The sequence below is a fragment of the Aspergillus brasiliensis genome (genome assembly GCF_001889945.1).
Source record: "Aspergillus brasiliensis CBS 101740 unplaced genomic scaffold ASPBRscaffold_3, whole genome shotgun sequence".
In the NCBI taxonomy this organism is placed as follows: domain Eukaryota; kingdom Fungi; phylum Ascomycota; class Eurotiomycetes; order Eurotiales; family Aspergillaceae; genus Aspergillus; species Aspergillus brasiliensis.
In genome coordinates this window covers 949,606-962,919 of record NW_027137444.1, presented here as the reverse complement: position 1 = coordinate 962,919, position 13,314 = coordinate 949,606, and the positions used below count along the sequence as shown (strand labels likewise).

At 49.4% G+C, this 13,314-nt stretch overlaps 7 protein-coding genes across 7 annotated transcripts; 4 read left to right on the top strand and 3 right to left on the bottom strand.

The window, feature by feature from the left end:
- Positions 1–149: 149 nt before the first annotated feature.
- ASPBRDRAFT_204583 (uncharacterized protein) lies at positions 150–613 on the bottom strand. Its single transcript, XM_067621712.1, has 3 exons — positions 565–613; positions 453–510; positions 150–391 (listed from the first exon to the last, which is right to left on the bottom strand). The coding sequence occupies exons 1-3, from the start codon at positions 606–608 to the stop codon at positions 179–181; spliced, it is 315 nt and encodes a 104-aa protein (XP_067481698.1). The 5' UTR covers positions 609–613; the 3' UTR covers positions 150–178.
- A 1,021-nt stretch (positions 614–1,634) lies between these two features.
- ASPBRDRAFT_39569 (uncharacterized protein) lies at positions 1,635–2,434 on the top strand. Its single transcript, XM_067624169.1, has one exon. The coding sequence runs from the start codon at positions 1,653–1,655 to the stop codon at positions 2,406–2,408; it is 756 nt and encodes a 251-aa protein (XP_067481697.1). The 5' UTR covers positions 1,635–1,652; the 3' UTR covers positions 2,409–2,434.
- Positions 2,435–2,600: 166 nt separating this feature from the next.
- ASPBRDRAFT_193171 (uncharacterized protein) lies at positions 2,601–4,344 on the bottom strand (the record flags this gene model as incomplete). Its single annotated transcript, XM_067620578.1, has 4 exons — positions 2,601–2,720; positions 2,804–3,766; positions 3,839–3,983; positions 4,046–4,344. 4 exons carry the CDS (start codon positions 4,342–4,344, stop codon positions 2,601–2,603), a joined length of 1,527 nt encoding a protein of 508 aa, XP_067481696.1.
- Positions 4,345–4,916: 572 nt separating this feature from the next.
- ASPBRDRAFT_27476 (uncharacterized protein) lies at positions 4,917–6,908 on the top strand (the record flags this gene model as incomplete). Its single annotated transcript, XM_067622385.1, has 2 exons — positions 4,917–4,976; positions 5,028–6,908. 2 exons carry the CDS (start codon positions 4,917–4,919, stop codon positions 6,906–6,908), a joined length of 1,941 nt encoding a protein of 646 aa, XP_067481695.1.
- Positions 6,909–6,957: 49 nt separating this feature from the next.
- On the bottom strand, positions 6,958–10,080 carry ASPBRDRAFT_146490 (uncharacterized protein; the record flags this gene model as incomplete). The annotated part of the gene is made up of 5 exons (XM_067619259.1): positions 6,958–7,733; positions 7,917–8,170; positions 8,226–8,597; positions 8,652–9,839; positions 9,884–10,080. The coding sequence occupies 5 exons, from the start codon at positions 10,078–10,080 to the stop codon at positions 7,291–7,293; spliced, it is 2,454 nt and encodes an 817-aa protein (XP_067481694.1). The 3' UTR covers positions 6,958–7,290.
- Positions 10,081–10,552: 472 nt separating this feature from the next.
- ASPBRDRAFT_119215 (amidohydrolase family protein) lies at positions 10,553–11,649 on the top strand (the record flags this gene model as incomplete). The annotated part of the gene is made up of 3 exons (XM_067617232.1): positions 10,553–10,604; positions 10,683–11,453; positions 11,516–11,649. 3 exons carry the CDS (start codon positions 10,553–10,555, stop codon positions 11,647–11,649), a joined length of 957 nt encoding a protein of 318 aa, XP_067481693.1.
- A 186-nt stretch (positions 11,650–11,835) lies between these two features.
- On the top strand, positions 11,836–12,681 carry ASPBRDRAFT_449364 (uncharacterized protein). Its single transcript, XM_067625296.1, has one exon. The coding sequence runs from the start codon at positions 11,946–11,948 to the stop codon at positions 12,462–12,464; it is 519 nt and encodes a 172-aa protein (XP_067481692.1). The 5' UTR covers positions 11,836–11,945; the 3' UTR covers positions 12,465–12,681.
- The last annotated feature ends 633 nt before the right edge of the window (positions 12,682–13,314 follow it).

Below are 13,314 nucleotides of genomic sequence, written 5' to 3'. Positions count from 1 at the left end.
ATTGGCGCTATGGAGGGACGATCGCGGACGGATTCCGACTACTAGTGTCTGGCTACAAAAGTACACAACTGATAGCTAAGTAGTGAGGAAATGATTTTAGTTTACATAGACAGTTATGCTTCCATTACTGATGCTCAGGAACAACAAGTTGATCGGACGCCTGAACTAAGTTGCTACATCACCACGCCAAACTCCCATCCGCACCTGCCTGTCCGCAATAGTATGACAGCTCGTCTCCTCCGATGTGCTGGCCCTCTGATTTGCAATAGTACAGAAGATCTTGGTCACTCAGCACTGTGCAATCCGGGCATTGATCCCATTGTTGGCTGCCTGTGTTGCGGTTCTTGTAGGACGCGCAGGCTTTTTCTGTTGCTGCCTTGTTGAAAACTTTCTGTACATCATGTCTGGTTAACAAGACATTTTTCAATATGAGGAAAGTTGGGCTGACTTACCACGTCCTTACCAGGGGAGTCATAGCAGAGTCCTGTGTAATGGAGGTCTGCTAGCGCACTATATCATGTCAGTATGTGAGTGACAACATGAAGATCGCGGGGCGATGCGTACCCGGTGGCTAGGACTGTGACAAGGAGGGCTGCAAATTGCTTCATTGTGCTTGTGGATTGTGAATATGAGTAGTGTATGTCGCTGAAGGGTGGTCGAAGAATGGTTCAAGACACTCCTTAATATGCTCTTATCCAGATTGACTGACTACGGCCCAGGGAATCCCTCAATATATGATGTCTCAAGTCAAGTCTCTCAGCAATATTCGAATATCACCACCCTCACCCTCTACTACCACGTCGAAGGAACAGTATTTCCGAAAATCTCCCGCCATGATATCACAACCACCAAATCAACAATATAATCCTCACCGACATGCCATCCTTCAAGCAAATCAAGACCAGCAACGGAGATCACAATATGTCAAGAGAAACATCCTCAGACAATATCTAACCCTCAACCAGCATACCCGATACTATTAACTCCGAGACCTCGTCATATGAACAGCGGCTGACCGCAGATCACCCTGTATGTCTCATCCTGCGCCAAGTAGTCGATCCTCACGTTCTTCCTGTCTTAACGGGCAGTACGCACATGGCACAACCCCTGAACCAGATCAGATAGAGCAACGGGAGACAAACTCATCTATTTAGGTTTCGGGGCGTGAAACGGGTGGGGCCCACTTGGAGCCTTAACTGATAGATAGCGGCTCGATCCGTTCGCTGAGATTGACGCCCGGTCGTCTTTAGTTAGGGCTTACGGTTCCAGGAGCGGATCGTGTGGGTTACTCGATTTGGACAGTTGTGTGTGCATAAATTGATAGTCTCAAACATAGTTGTGCGACTGTGGTTGTCGATCTTTTGTTTCTTCGGGAGTTCCTCGGGGGCTCTGCGGGATCTGCGTAACGGTTTCTAATCTCGTTGATCTACTCGGAGTATGTTGTATATTGTGATCTTGGCGATGGTTACAGTTCTTGGCGGTCTGTTGATGTAGTAGTAGATATTGTGTAGTAGACAGAGTGATGAAATATACTCTTAATACATCTGAGGATATATAAAGTCAACAACTTCTCGACAAAAGTCTCAAGACAATCCCAACAAGCCATCGAGACTATACATCACGGAAGAGACCTGCTCCGACAACCGCACACAATGAAGCTCCCAATCCTCATCACCCTCCTCTCCGCAACCCTCTCTCACGCTGCACCTCCAACCACCAACACAACCAGCATCTGCGGTCCCGACGAAGCAATCATCTTCCTAAACAACAACACCACCAAAACCATCAAAAAAGCCGACCTCAAGACCCAAATCCCCAACCTCACCTTCCTCCCATCCACCAACTCCACACCACCTCGCCTCATCACCAGCACGTCCAACCATAGTAACAACACCAACAAAACCAAACGCGGCTCCTCCACAACCCTCATCATCCCCCTAGACCCCCAAAGCTTCCTCGGCTGGGACATCGCCATGTCCACCGTCACGCACGCCAACCAAGCCCCCGTCACGCTGGCCATCCAATCCGGCCAATCCATCGCCAACAGCATCACCACCGGCGCCTCAGCCGACTTCACCCTCGTCGAGGACTTCCTCTCCCTCACCACGAGCATCAGCTACCAGGAGACCACGACGAGCACGATCACGGGGACCGTGACGATGACGATTCCGGAGAACAAATGGGGCGCGATTGTGAGTAATCCGCTGACGCATCGGAGTCGGGGGTATGTGTTTACGGGGGAGCCCGGGAATGGGGGCAGCTTTGAGTATTATCAGGCGGATAGCTTTGAGGATGCGAGTTATACGTATGGAGAGGGGAAGTTGGAGTGGGTTAAGGGGGTGGTTACGACTTGTTTGGGCGATGGGTATCCGTTGAAGAGGTGTGAGGGGGAGGGGGTTTTGGAGTGATGTTTTCTTTGCAGTGGCTGGCGGTGGGATGATTGTTGGAATTGTACTATGGATTTGCTTTGATATTGGTTTATAGATGAATGACTTTGGTCTCCTATATCCCCACCGCCGCGACAGCCTGTAGAAACCCCTGGAAGATGTCTTGGCTGGAGGTGCTCACTGTGAAGTCTGGCTGTCTGCCAGACTCCGATATTATAATGATGTTTGTGCCAGATTTGTGTTCATATTCAAACGTGACTCGACGCGGTCCGTGAGTACGATACCGGAGGTGTTATCATTACCATATGGGGTAGTATTCTTGAGGGACATGTACTGACCTGTTTTAGTATCTCATACGAACCAAAGTCATCATCGTCGATGCGCTTTCGTTTAGAGCACCCTCCTAAGACAAGTACACTTGAATGAAGAGGAGACTTCAGAACAACGACCCTCAAAGTAGGAGCCTCTCTAAAGCTACGTCTCTCTTGCGGAAGATCCTGGTCGAAGATAATGCTCGCGTTGGGTAGTAGAAGCCGATCAGCTATCTCAGGCCCTAGCTGCGCCCTGAATCTGTTATTTTTGATTTTATCAATTTCATTCTCGTAGATCCGGTCGCATTTGCCCTTGAGATCCTGAATTTCGTGAATCAGACTCTCCACGGCGTCGTATCCGTGCCGCTCATCCGCTGGTTCGCTGGTTTTGAGGCTGCGACCGAGCAACTCCATGTATATATCAAGAGAAGTCATCGGGACCGTCATATTTACTATCCAATCTCGGTTGCCACTGGCTCTATGGCTCATTGACTGGCGTAGAAATTCAGCGAATCTCGCGTTCTTCCAGGCTTCAGTCGCGACTGCTGTGCGCAGGTGCGGGTAGAGGCCACTGAATTCGAGGTAGATCGAGGTGGCTTCACTAAGCCATTTTCGAAAGATGTCTGTAAAGCTAGTAACCCATGGTCCCTCGGCTGCTTGCCTCACGATCATTGGGTTGTATAGGAAGGTTTTATGCAAGTGATAAAACCGTTCGTGGAAGCCAAAGACCTTCTCAGCAAACTCTTGATTCGACCCGCGGGACACAATCGTCGATGGATGAAGCGCAAGACGGTAGTAGTAAAGAAAATGAATGACTTGGGTGGATCGTAAAATCAATGTTTTCTCTGTGGCTATAATCTCGTGAAGAGACTCCTGGCGCTCAATTTCCTTTTCCGGAACCGACGCAAGGTCCTCTGGCTTCAGCGACCAGTGATCCTTCCAACAAAGGGTATTGTTGCAATCGCTAAGAAACCCATTCATCGAATCACTTATCTTGTGTGTACCGAGGCTGAATGCTGGTGTGCTGACTGCTGCTTGAGCCGACTCGCTATCTCCACTGCTCCCTCCCTGGGTGGAGAGTGTTAGTGTTGAGGTTCCTAGATGATGTGATCGATAATTTTGATTCTTGGAAATGCTGACGCTCTTGAAGGACATATCATATATATATCTTGGTGCTGGCAGGGATTTGTTGGCAGATGCAGAGATGCGGAAAGTATTGTGGGCTACTTCACTAAGGATCGCTGTGTTCTGGTCCATCAATTGCTTGAGGCCTGCAATCGAGTCACTGTCTCGTGGATCTGTCAGAGATGTTTTCACAACAACGCCAAGAAAGGGGATAACATCTACACTCCCAGTAACTGCAACAGCAAGTCAAGTACTGTTCTAAGACCGCGCATCTGCTGCACAATGTCCTTCATCGTACTCTCGCTCCACACATCTCGTGTTTTATTAGAAAGTCCAGTGTCCACTGACGTTTCGAGCTGTTCCGACTCAGTCAATTTGGAGATTTCGCTTTGTAGTACATCGAAGACCACATAGCACCCCGTCAGGGCCTGGTCTAGTGTCGATTCTAGAGTAGGCTGGGTTTGCAGCTTGTCCGATACCGAGCCAATATTTCCCAATATGTAACTCTGGATGTGGGACATAGACGCAGATATCAGTGTGGTTTCGGTGCAGATAGTAGAGATTGCGAGGTTCGCACTGTCGAATCTATCCTTCAGATCATTCAAAGCTTTGGCGGTTTGAGCGCAAGTGGCCGTGAGGCTACACTGGCTGATATTGAGAGCGGATCCATGACAGCAGACAATATGATATGAAAAATGATGGATCTCAGACCAGTGGAAGTAGCAGGTTGGGAGGTTTTATCTGACAGTACTGAGCTGTGGCAGTGCACAATGCTGGTCTCTTAGCGGGATTCACGAGGCTGAGTTCCTGCGCTTGCCAATTCGGGCCGTTGATCCCTGCAATTATCAGGTGCCCCTTCAGTTGGACCTGCTTTAAGGTTGAATACCAGTAGAAACAAGGATAGCTCTATAATACTCGAATAGTGGACTTATGCGTGAATGAAGCAGTATTGTAAGTTATCAATACCAAGGCGGTGGCCACTGTGTATATAAATGGCGCATCCCCCTTTGTTCGACCCTTCACCTTTTCCCTTTAGCATCGCCCATCCTACCCACATTGTGATGATAAAGTCGCTGTTTGCAAATATACTCCCATGCAAGGCACCGCAAAAGAGCAGTGTGGGCGTTTGATACGGCCACCGCAGCTTACCTTGGTCAGTGAAGAATGATCCGACAGACCGACCTTGCTAATACGCGAGTGCTAGATCCTTCGCAATAACAATACTCTCCAATTGGAGGAGCAGCAACTTCAGGATGCACTGGAGAAGAGTCGGGAATACTGGTATCAGATTGCAAGTTTAGCCTTTCAGTTGCGGGATTCAGATTCGACTTCAGACTTCCCAAATCCTCGTCTCGCTCTACATAGGATCCCGAAACTTCAAGCCCGATCTGAACGGTTCCATATTCGCCCCTGGGGAAGAACGCCTGTACGCGGTCTTTGCTTTGAAGCTTCTTCTGTCTGGACACTACCCACAGGCCGGGATTGTGGCAAACTCAAAAAGCAGCTATCACATCTCACCCTAGTTCAAGTTGGAACTGCTGCTGCTACATCTTTTAGCTTCACTGAGAGCGTATTTAGTTCATGGAATCGCAAGGGCGAACAAGGGGCCTTCGTACCCAATTATCTGGGACTCCTCGCTATCGGATGGTGTTATGTACTATCTGCACAACTCGTTGAGATGCGCGGTGAAGGCTCTTCTATGCAGTACACTGATTTCCAGACAGGGTACAGCAATGAAAGCCTGTCAGACTCCTCACAAGTCTATGTCATCAATGTTGAGGAGGTGGATGAGAGTGTAGCTCGCTGGTGGTCCGCGATACTCGCTCACAATGAAGGATGGAAAGCTAGAGTGGAACAAACGTCCCAAGGGAATTTTCTAGCCCCGTGGTCGGTTTCGCGTACCTGCGAAACGCGGTTCTCACTCAAATATAAGAGGACCCTGTCTTCAAGCTCTGACCTGGCCCCCTTATCTTCGGACAGAGCGTTTGAGGCACTTGTTGGATTCGCACGTCTGCATGAATTGCACAGCCAATTACCCATTGCCCTTACGATGGCTCTGACAATCCCAACGCATAAGTATTACAATCTATCTGCCAAACTGCCTCTCCCACAAGCTATTGGTGCTCGAATACTTGACAAATCCAAGGACGCTGCATGTTTGAGTCTAAAGGAAGACTTGCCCTACTACATGACTCTGAGTTGCAGCCCTGAAGTGATGATGTCGACATTTTGTGGGGCATTTTGGGAGAACAATATCCCCTGCAACTTGGTCAGCCCATGGCTACATCCGATCATCAACGAGGTTCTAGGCGCCACGACAGAGAATGACCTAGAAGTACTCGCCTACATCGGTGCGATCCGCCAGCCAGGTTTCAGTGCGTTCTGGATGGGAGCTATTGCAAGCGGACTCGGCCCAGAAATACTCCACAGAGTGAGAGAAGGCCGGCCACCGGTTGATCGGGTTGCCTTTCCCTGGACTGGATGCCCACAAAGCTTCATGGACTTTGCAGGATCGGGTGCATACACTTGCGAAGACCCGAATTACATCTTGAGGGAAGATGTATGGCGGTTAACGCACTATCCATCAAGCGAGGAGGATAATGAGGGCTATCGAAATGGGCCCAGCGTACCTTGGGCGCCCTGCGGAGCATCTCTCATAAAAGACTGCGCGCTCTATGTCACGGCACACTTGGACTGCCCTCGGCATCACTACAACTACGCTCATTGGGAGTGGTACCTGCCAAACGGCACTACAATGCGGGACCGCGGGTTCTCGGAACATGCGCCGCCAACTGTATCCGACAGGCTTGTCGACAAGTTCGATCTAAAGACACGTAGGGATTTTGAACACACCAAGCTTGATCAGCTAGCTTCCAGAGAGGCCTCAGGGCAAGTATTCTTATGGTACTTTTTCGGCGGAGAAGGCCTACCCTCGGAGGGCATCTATCACGATGAGTGGCTCAAGGATATATGGGAGAACAATCTTAGTGAGTTTGGTGGTGGTGAGTTTGATGATAGAGATATATCAGAACCGGTCCGCAACTCTGGGGACTGTGTTGATTCATGGCTTGATACTGTTGGTTGATCCTGTTAGTCGTTTGACAAAATGCTTATTGAAGAAATAGCTTTAGCGGAAAGAGACTTACGGCACCTAATACTGTGATTATGTTAGATATTGTTATGGAAAAATGACCATCGTCTTCCTCTTTGTCCTCCTGAATATTACTGGTCCTCTAGCGAAATATCCATCGCCCTTTAGAAACATTGCATCGGATTCTCGCCGAAGAAGAACTCTCGTGGCATATCTTATGCATACAGTGTTTCTACACTGAATTAAATCCGGCGGGTTCACTGCACAGACCTCCTAATCACAACAGGATGTTTGCAACGACCCCCTTCTTCGCCAGCTCGAGCGAACAGTATCCCGCACATCGCATCTCAAAGGTATGGAGACACTACAATCCAGGTCACGAATCAGACCGAAGCCACTGCCACATATCTGGAACATCAATCCAGGAGAGAAGACCGAGGTCATCCTCAAACGCACTGGGGCCGATACCGGAATCCGTCCAATGTGAGGAGTCCAGTCCAGGGGTATCTTGGGAAGACAGAAGACTTGGGTCGCCAGGTGCAGATTGGTGTGCACCGGCTTCTTCATCCGTAGTATTCCGATCTGTGTTCATTTCCTTATGAGAACCAGGCCTAGATGAGGGGTTACCATGGATATTTTGAGTGAAAGCTGCCTGCAAAAAGCGAAGCGAAGTCCGTGCTGACTGGCTGAATGTAGCCATATGTGCAAGGATCTTCTCGCATTTCTCCCACGATTCTTGAACTCTTGTAAAGTCGATCGAGTCAGATAAGGAGGGTACTGAGTGGGCCATGATGAGGACGAGGGCACATGTAGATGTATCTGTTTGAAGCATCAGTTTAATTGGTCAGCTTGTATTGTGGCCTAATTTGGACTGCAGTGGCATAGGGGTCCTGTCTGGTCCTCCAGAGCAATTGCCAATATCTGCACTATATCACCCGTTCGAGGCAAAGAGGCAATGTATGACCACAACAAGAGGAATTTGTGAATAATTGACCAACTTACAAAGGCCATTATACCACCAAGCATCAGTATAGGACGTCGAGTATGTCTCATAGACCAACTGAATAAGATCAGCTGCAGTAGAAACACAAGTCGCTGCACATTTATCTATTATGCAGGATTGTAGGGTGCTCTCCGTATCCTTCCAGGCTGGGTATTTGTCTTTTCGGGGTTCACGTGAGTGCTGGGGCGAGGTATATTCTGCACACACTTGCGTAAAGAGCGGCCGGTAGAGAAGTAGCCGGATGTAGTAGTACCTGAGATACTAAGTATATGTGATGCTTGGTATTGGACTGGAATCATATTGCTCACCTCGCACGAAGGATATTTCGCTGACGCTCTAGGATATCCGATTCCTCAAGGGTGCCATGTGGACGAGGAGCAGATACCCAGCTCAGGTAGGGCGGCAGGTCGTTTTTGAAACACTGTAGCTGCCGCTCCAGTTCTAGAAGGGAATCAAAATTGCCTTCGGACCATGGTGTTGACCTTTTCGATCCCTCATTGAGTCGGCCGCGCCACATGTTATACACATCTGACAGAACCCTATCTAGAATCCGATACAGCTTGATAGTCGCCACATAAAACCCCATGGTGAGAGGAACATCCTCGCCTGTGACGCAAGGCAACGGAATCGGGGCCAGATGACTGGTCATGCTTGGCCGGCCGTGTGTCATACTCACAAACCTAGGGTAGACAGTGAGTCAGGTTGGAAGGCTTCGTTTGCAGCGAAGTACTTACACATCCAACATTACACAGCCATGCCAGGTCCTGCGACGGATTTCCGTTTCTAGTACTGTCATCGAGGATACACTGTTGGTTTCATGTAGACCCAGGCCTTGGGCGAGCCGACACGCTAGCCCAATGGAATTCCAGCACCTGCTGGGGTATGGGCTACTCTGCAAGTAAAGCGCGACAATAAGCAGCGTCTGTACTACCCCGACTGTATGCGTCTCGAGCAGATCGAGGCCTATGAAGCGTTTGCAGCGTAGGAAGAAAGAGTGGGCCGTTGCCTCTCGCTCTTGGAGCGGAAGGTCCGAGAAGTGACAACCAAGCGCAAACATTCCATTCAGCGCACAATTGAACACAATTGACTTTGGAGATGAGTCAGTCTTTCCTCCGAGGCCGATATGCATGTCCGGTAGCTTGTTCATACGCTCCCTTTCCGACTTCCATAGATTATCGTATGCCTTCTCGAAACTGGGCCGATCGAAGAAAGGATAAATGCAGCCTACACGGTCCCAAAAGCAATTTAAAAGGTGATCTGCGAGTGAGCGAGGGGGGAGTGTGAAATCATTGATCCGGTACTGTGTGTTAGGGGACTCATGATACTGGTAATCCATTGCGTTGATGGTACCAGCTTTGACCCAAGGCGAAGATCGCAACGGAATAGACATTCGTGCAAACCTCATCAGCGATGCGATAGAGGAAGATCCGTAATATTCTCGAGCTGGAGCCGTAGACACTAACGTATCATCTGGCGTCGAGATTTGGCCCATTGCCGTGACACGGCCAGGGGTGTCCAGGTGTGGAGATGCGGATTCTGTCTGAGAGGAGACGTACATCTGCTCCTTCCCAGGAATGGACTTGTGGATCGAGTTGTTCCGAGGGTGATTGGAGATCCTTTGAGATAGCTCTTCTGCTTCACATAACGAAGATACAAGATCCTGGGCCTGGTGATTACTCGGGACTGTTCTTGAAGTGGCAAGGCCCTGACCATCTGAATGTTGCTCATCGTGGAGAAGGTTGTCACTCTCTTGACGCACTGGGCTACCTTGGCTGACCCTTGAAGATGTCGACTGGCGATATCTATGCGTCGGAGAGTCCTTGTGGCGTGGCGAGCCTCGGCGTAGGTCCGGTGCTGATACTCTTGCACGCAGACATATATCCTCGAGCTCACTGATCCGCGACCGTAGGACCCGGATGTACCTGTGCTGTCAGCCTAAACATTGGTAACGTTGAGGAAGACTCACTCATCCTGACTAGCGGACCTAGGGTTATCCATGCTGTATGAACATTGGGCAATGCCGTAAGACTTTCGATCGCAAGACCCACAGATCGGCTTGCCTCCATCACATCGGATCTTTTTCTCCCGGCACGGATCGCATGCCAGTGCAACTTTCCGACGCGAGGTACGTGGCTTGGCAACGCCGCTTGATTTGGGGGGCATCTTGTCGCTTCCTGAGCTCAATTCGAATATCTGACTTACTGGCACAGAAATTCACTTAGTGATGGTGTTTCAGGAGCACCAGCTGGCCATTCTGGCACCGGTCAGCTGATGGTGGGGTGCTGCGGAACGATCCGAAGATCTCCAACTGACAACTTCCACTGCTGGACACTGTCACTTCCTGGCCTGCAGAGAGGCGAAGAATCTGGGTACATTAGGTTTCAAGTCTGTTAAGGTTTTACTAAATCACCATCCTAAAATGCCCAGCTTCCCATTGAAATAGCGACTCCAACAGCTGGCCGGATAACTCGGCAAACCTGGTAAACCTTTTGCTCGGGTTGCACCCGGGCGTGGCACTCTGGCTGAACTTGAATGATGTATTTCCTGTACTATATATATATGCTCGATTTTCCATCAATTGTCTCATTAAATTATCACATTGAGAACATACTCTGACCTCGCTCATCTGGAAATCATGTCGAAGATCGATACCCATCACCACTTCGTGCCGCATTTCTATGCCCAAGGTACGCCTCTGGCCCCCATTCGCCCGGACAATCTCTAGTCCTACACCCATACTAATTCAACCGTTATCATGTGAATAGCTGTGGATGATGCAGGAGGTGACCCTTCAGGCTGGCCAACTCCGAAATGGAGCCCCGAAGCATCCTTGGCGTCCATGGACAAGAATGGTGCACAGAAGGCGATACTGTCTCTAACAGCCCCCGGAGCTGTCATCGCCCCGGACGACAGTGGCCGGCGCACCTTGGCCCGACAGGCAAACGAATATGCGGCTCGCTTAAGGGATGAACAACCAGAGAGATTCGGTTTCTTCGCGGCATTGCCATGCTTGCTAGACACCGAGGGCGCCCTCGAGGAAATTCGGTATAGCCTCGACATCCTCAAGGCTGACGGTGTCACCCTTTTCACTAGATACGGCACTGGAAATCACTATCTAGGACATCCAGACTTCCTCCCCATTTGGGAGGAGCTCAACCGCCGCCGAGCGGTTGTATTCATCCATCCGACTCACCCGGCTGATACCAACCGTGTCAATCCCCAGCTACCTCAACCGGCCATTGATTATCCCCACGAAACTACTCGCACTGCCGTGGATCTTCTGACAACGGGAAGAAAAGCGGCCTTTCCCGACTGCAAGGTCATCCTTTCTCACGCCGGCGGCACCCTTCCCTACCTAATCTCCCGCCTGACCACCGTCACCAAATTCCCTGAGACGCAGAACAAACCCTATAGCCGCGGCCAGGATGAGATGGTTGAAGACTTCAAAACATTCTATTTTGACCTGGCTCTTTCTAGCTCGCCAGCAGTACTGACTCTTTTGTTGAGCCTCGTGCCTCATGATCACATTGTATACGGTAAGGCGCCCCTTTTCTGGAATACCGGATACGTTTGAACAGTTTGAAGCTGACAGATACAGGCTCCGATTTCCCATACGCTAGCAACAACAAGATTCTTGGGTTCAAGGAGGCTTTGGATGAGTTTTCTCTGGATCAAGGACTGAGAGACCAAATTTACTTTGCAAATGCCCAGAAACTTCTTGCTCGTGACTGAGCAGTATAGTAAAGGTTTTCTCAGACTTTGCAAAACCAGAGGCAATCTTGTGATTTACATAAATTCTATATGTATTATGAAAGAGAAACAGATATGCTACTTAAAATTTATAGGCCTCACATAGGATAAACACGCATGGTATGCGTGAAGAGCAAGAGTGAACAACAAGCATGTGCAGAATTGCGCGTAATTCAAGCCGCATTATTGTGCGGAGTCCACAGCCGCAGCCCACATAATTGGAAACTGCCAGATGTCACAACACAGGTAGGGCCTTACGTCCAGAACTGGCTTGGAACATGGCTCTACTCAAAAACAGGCCAATGTTGTCCATAGCGCGAAATGCTTCTGTGGCAAGGATCCTTCCCAATCATGGAAGCCCTTTTAGGCGGAAGCCACATCTTATCCTTGTCTTCCATTTTCACCAGCTTTGCTTGGCCATGCTTTGCAACTATGGTTCGGGCATAAGTTGTACCCAAGGATGCGCGTATGAGGGCATTCGAGAAATTACGAATTCTCTATGTAGCTGCAGGCAGCATTCCCTCAATCTAACAAACGCCAATATTAGACGAGCCGCATTTCGAACGCAACTGGCTCCCTTTTCTCCCACAAATTGCCCTTCCCTTTGGATTGGTCAAGGAGTAACTTCCAAGGCAGTTATTCAATTGGAATTTGGACGTTTTAGGTCGGCCTTGATCTGCCAAAAGCCCCTTATTTTCATGATTCAATTGCTAACGATGTGCTTCCTCATTCGAAGCACGCTCACTCTGGGACGCAAGCGCGATATGAGCTCTCGAGTAGCAAATCAAGGGCTGTAGATGACCTGGCCCAGCTCTTTGTGCATGTATCAGTTCTACATAGGCTGCTAATTATCCCGGGATTCATCCAAATATCAGTGCCGCATATCCGTGTTGTCCACGGAACCTTCCGGCGGGAAAGCATATGTGACGTCAGGGGTCTCGGGTGCGTTCCGGGAGTCAAGATCAACAGTCGCGAGCTATAGATGGCACGGACAATATCCACTATGAGGGCGCTTCTGCAGGATGATGGATCATAGACAGGCACTCTAAATTGGTCGCATCGCCTCCCGGTCAATAAAGATTGATACTCACCAGGAACAAGGTCGGGGAGTAGAAAAGTCGAAGAGGATGATCAAATATTGAGTCTAATACCTGAATCTGGAGACCCCATCAACTGATGAACCTGCCCAAAATGATCAAGAGGAGACGAACCGACTGCAGCGATGTCAAAATCTACTACTTAGGCATCAGCGCCCGGAGTCTTCTTCACTGGGAGAATTTCATAACTTATCCGATACTATTGCAAACTGTCAAGGCAGGCGAATAAATGGTACTTTGATGTGCCTGGTTCCTGAAATATCATATGGGAGACCGCGTATGTTGTGTCTCAAATTCATGCATCGTGTTGATCCTTGTAAGGAACACAAAGACCACTGTCAAAAGCGATCTACTGGTTCATTTCCTGGCATCCAACCTCGGACCCATCACTCTCCGGATGAAACACAAATCGATGCACAAAGTCTTCCTACAGTGTTCGTAGCACTGCTGTGAGACCCCAGCTTCTATTAGAACAACCAGTTCACCTTTCCCCTCCTCAGCTGCTCATCTGTGACCTCGTGTACATCTTCTACCTCCACAATCAGCTAGC

Bases quoted from the DNA above. Each gene is read 5' to 3' on its own strand.
- ASPBRDRAFT_204583 (XM_067621712.1), bottom strand. From the start codon at position 608: ATGAAGCAATTTGCAGCCCTCCTTGTCACAGTCCTAGCCACCGG. The intron at 511-564 runs GTACGCATCGCC...GACATGATATAG, and splicing joins GTCACAGTCCTAGCCACCGG to TGCGCTAGCAGACCTCCATT. The intron at 392-452 runs GTAAGTCAGCCC...CATGATGTACAG, and splicing joins ACTCCCCTGGTAAGGACGTG to AAAGTTTTCAACAAGGCAGC.
- ASPBRDRAFT_449364 (XM_067625296.1), top strand. From the start codon at position 11,946: ATGGCTCTACTCAAAAACAGGCCAATGTTGTCCATAGCGCGAAATGCT.
- ASPBRDRAFT_39569 (XM_067624169.1), top strand. From the start codon at position 1,653: ATGAAGCTCCCAATCCTCATCACCCTCCTCTCCGCAACCCTCTCTCAC.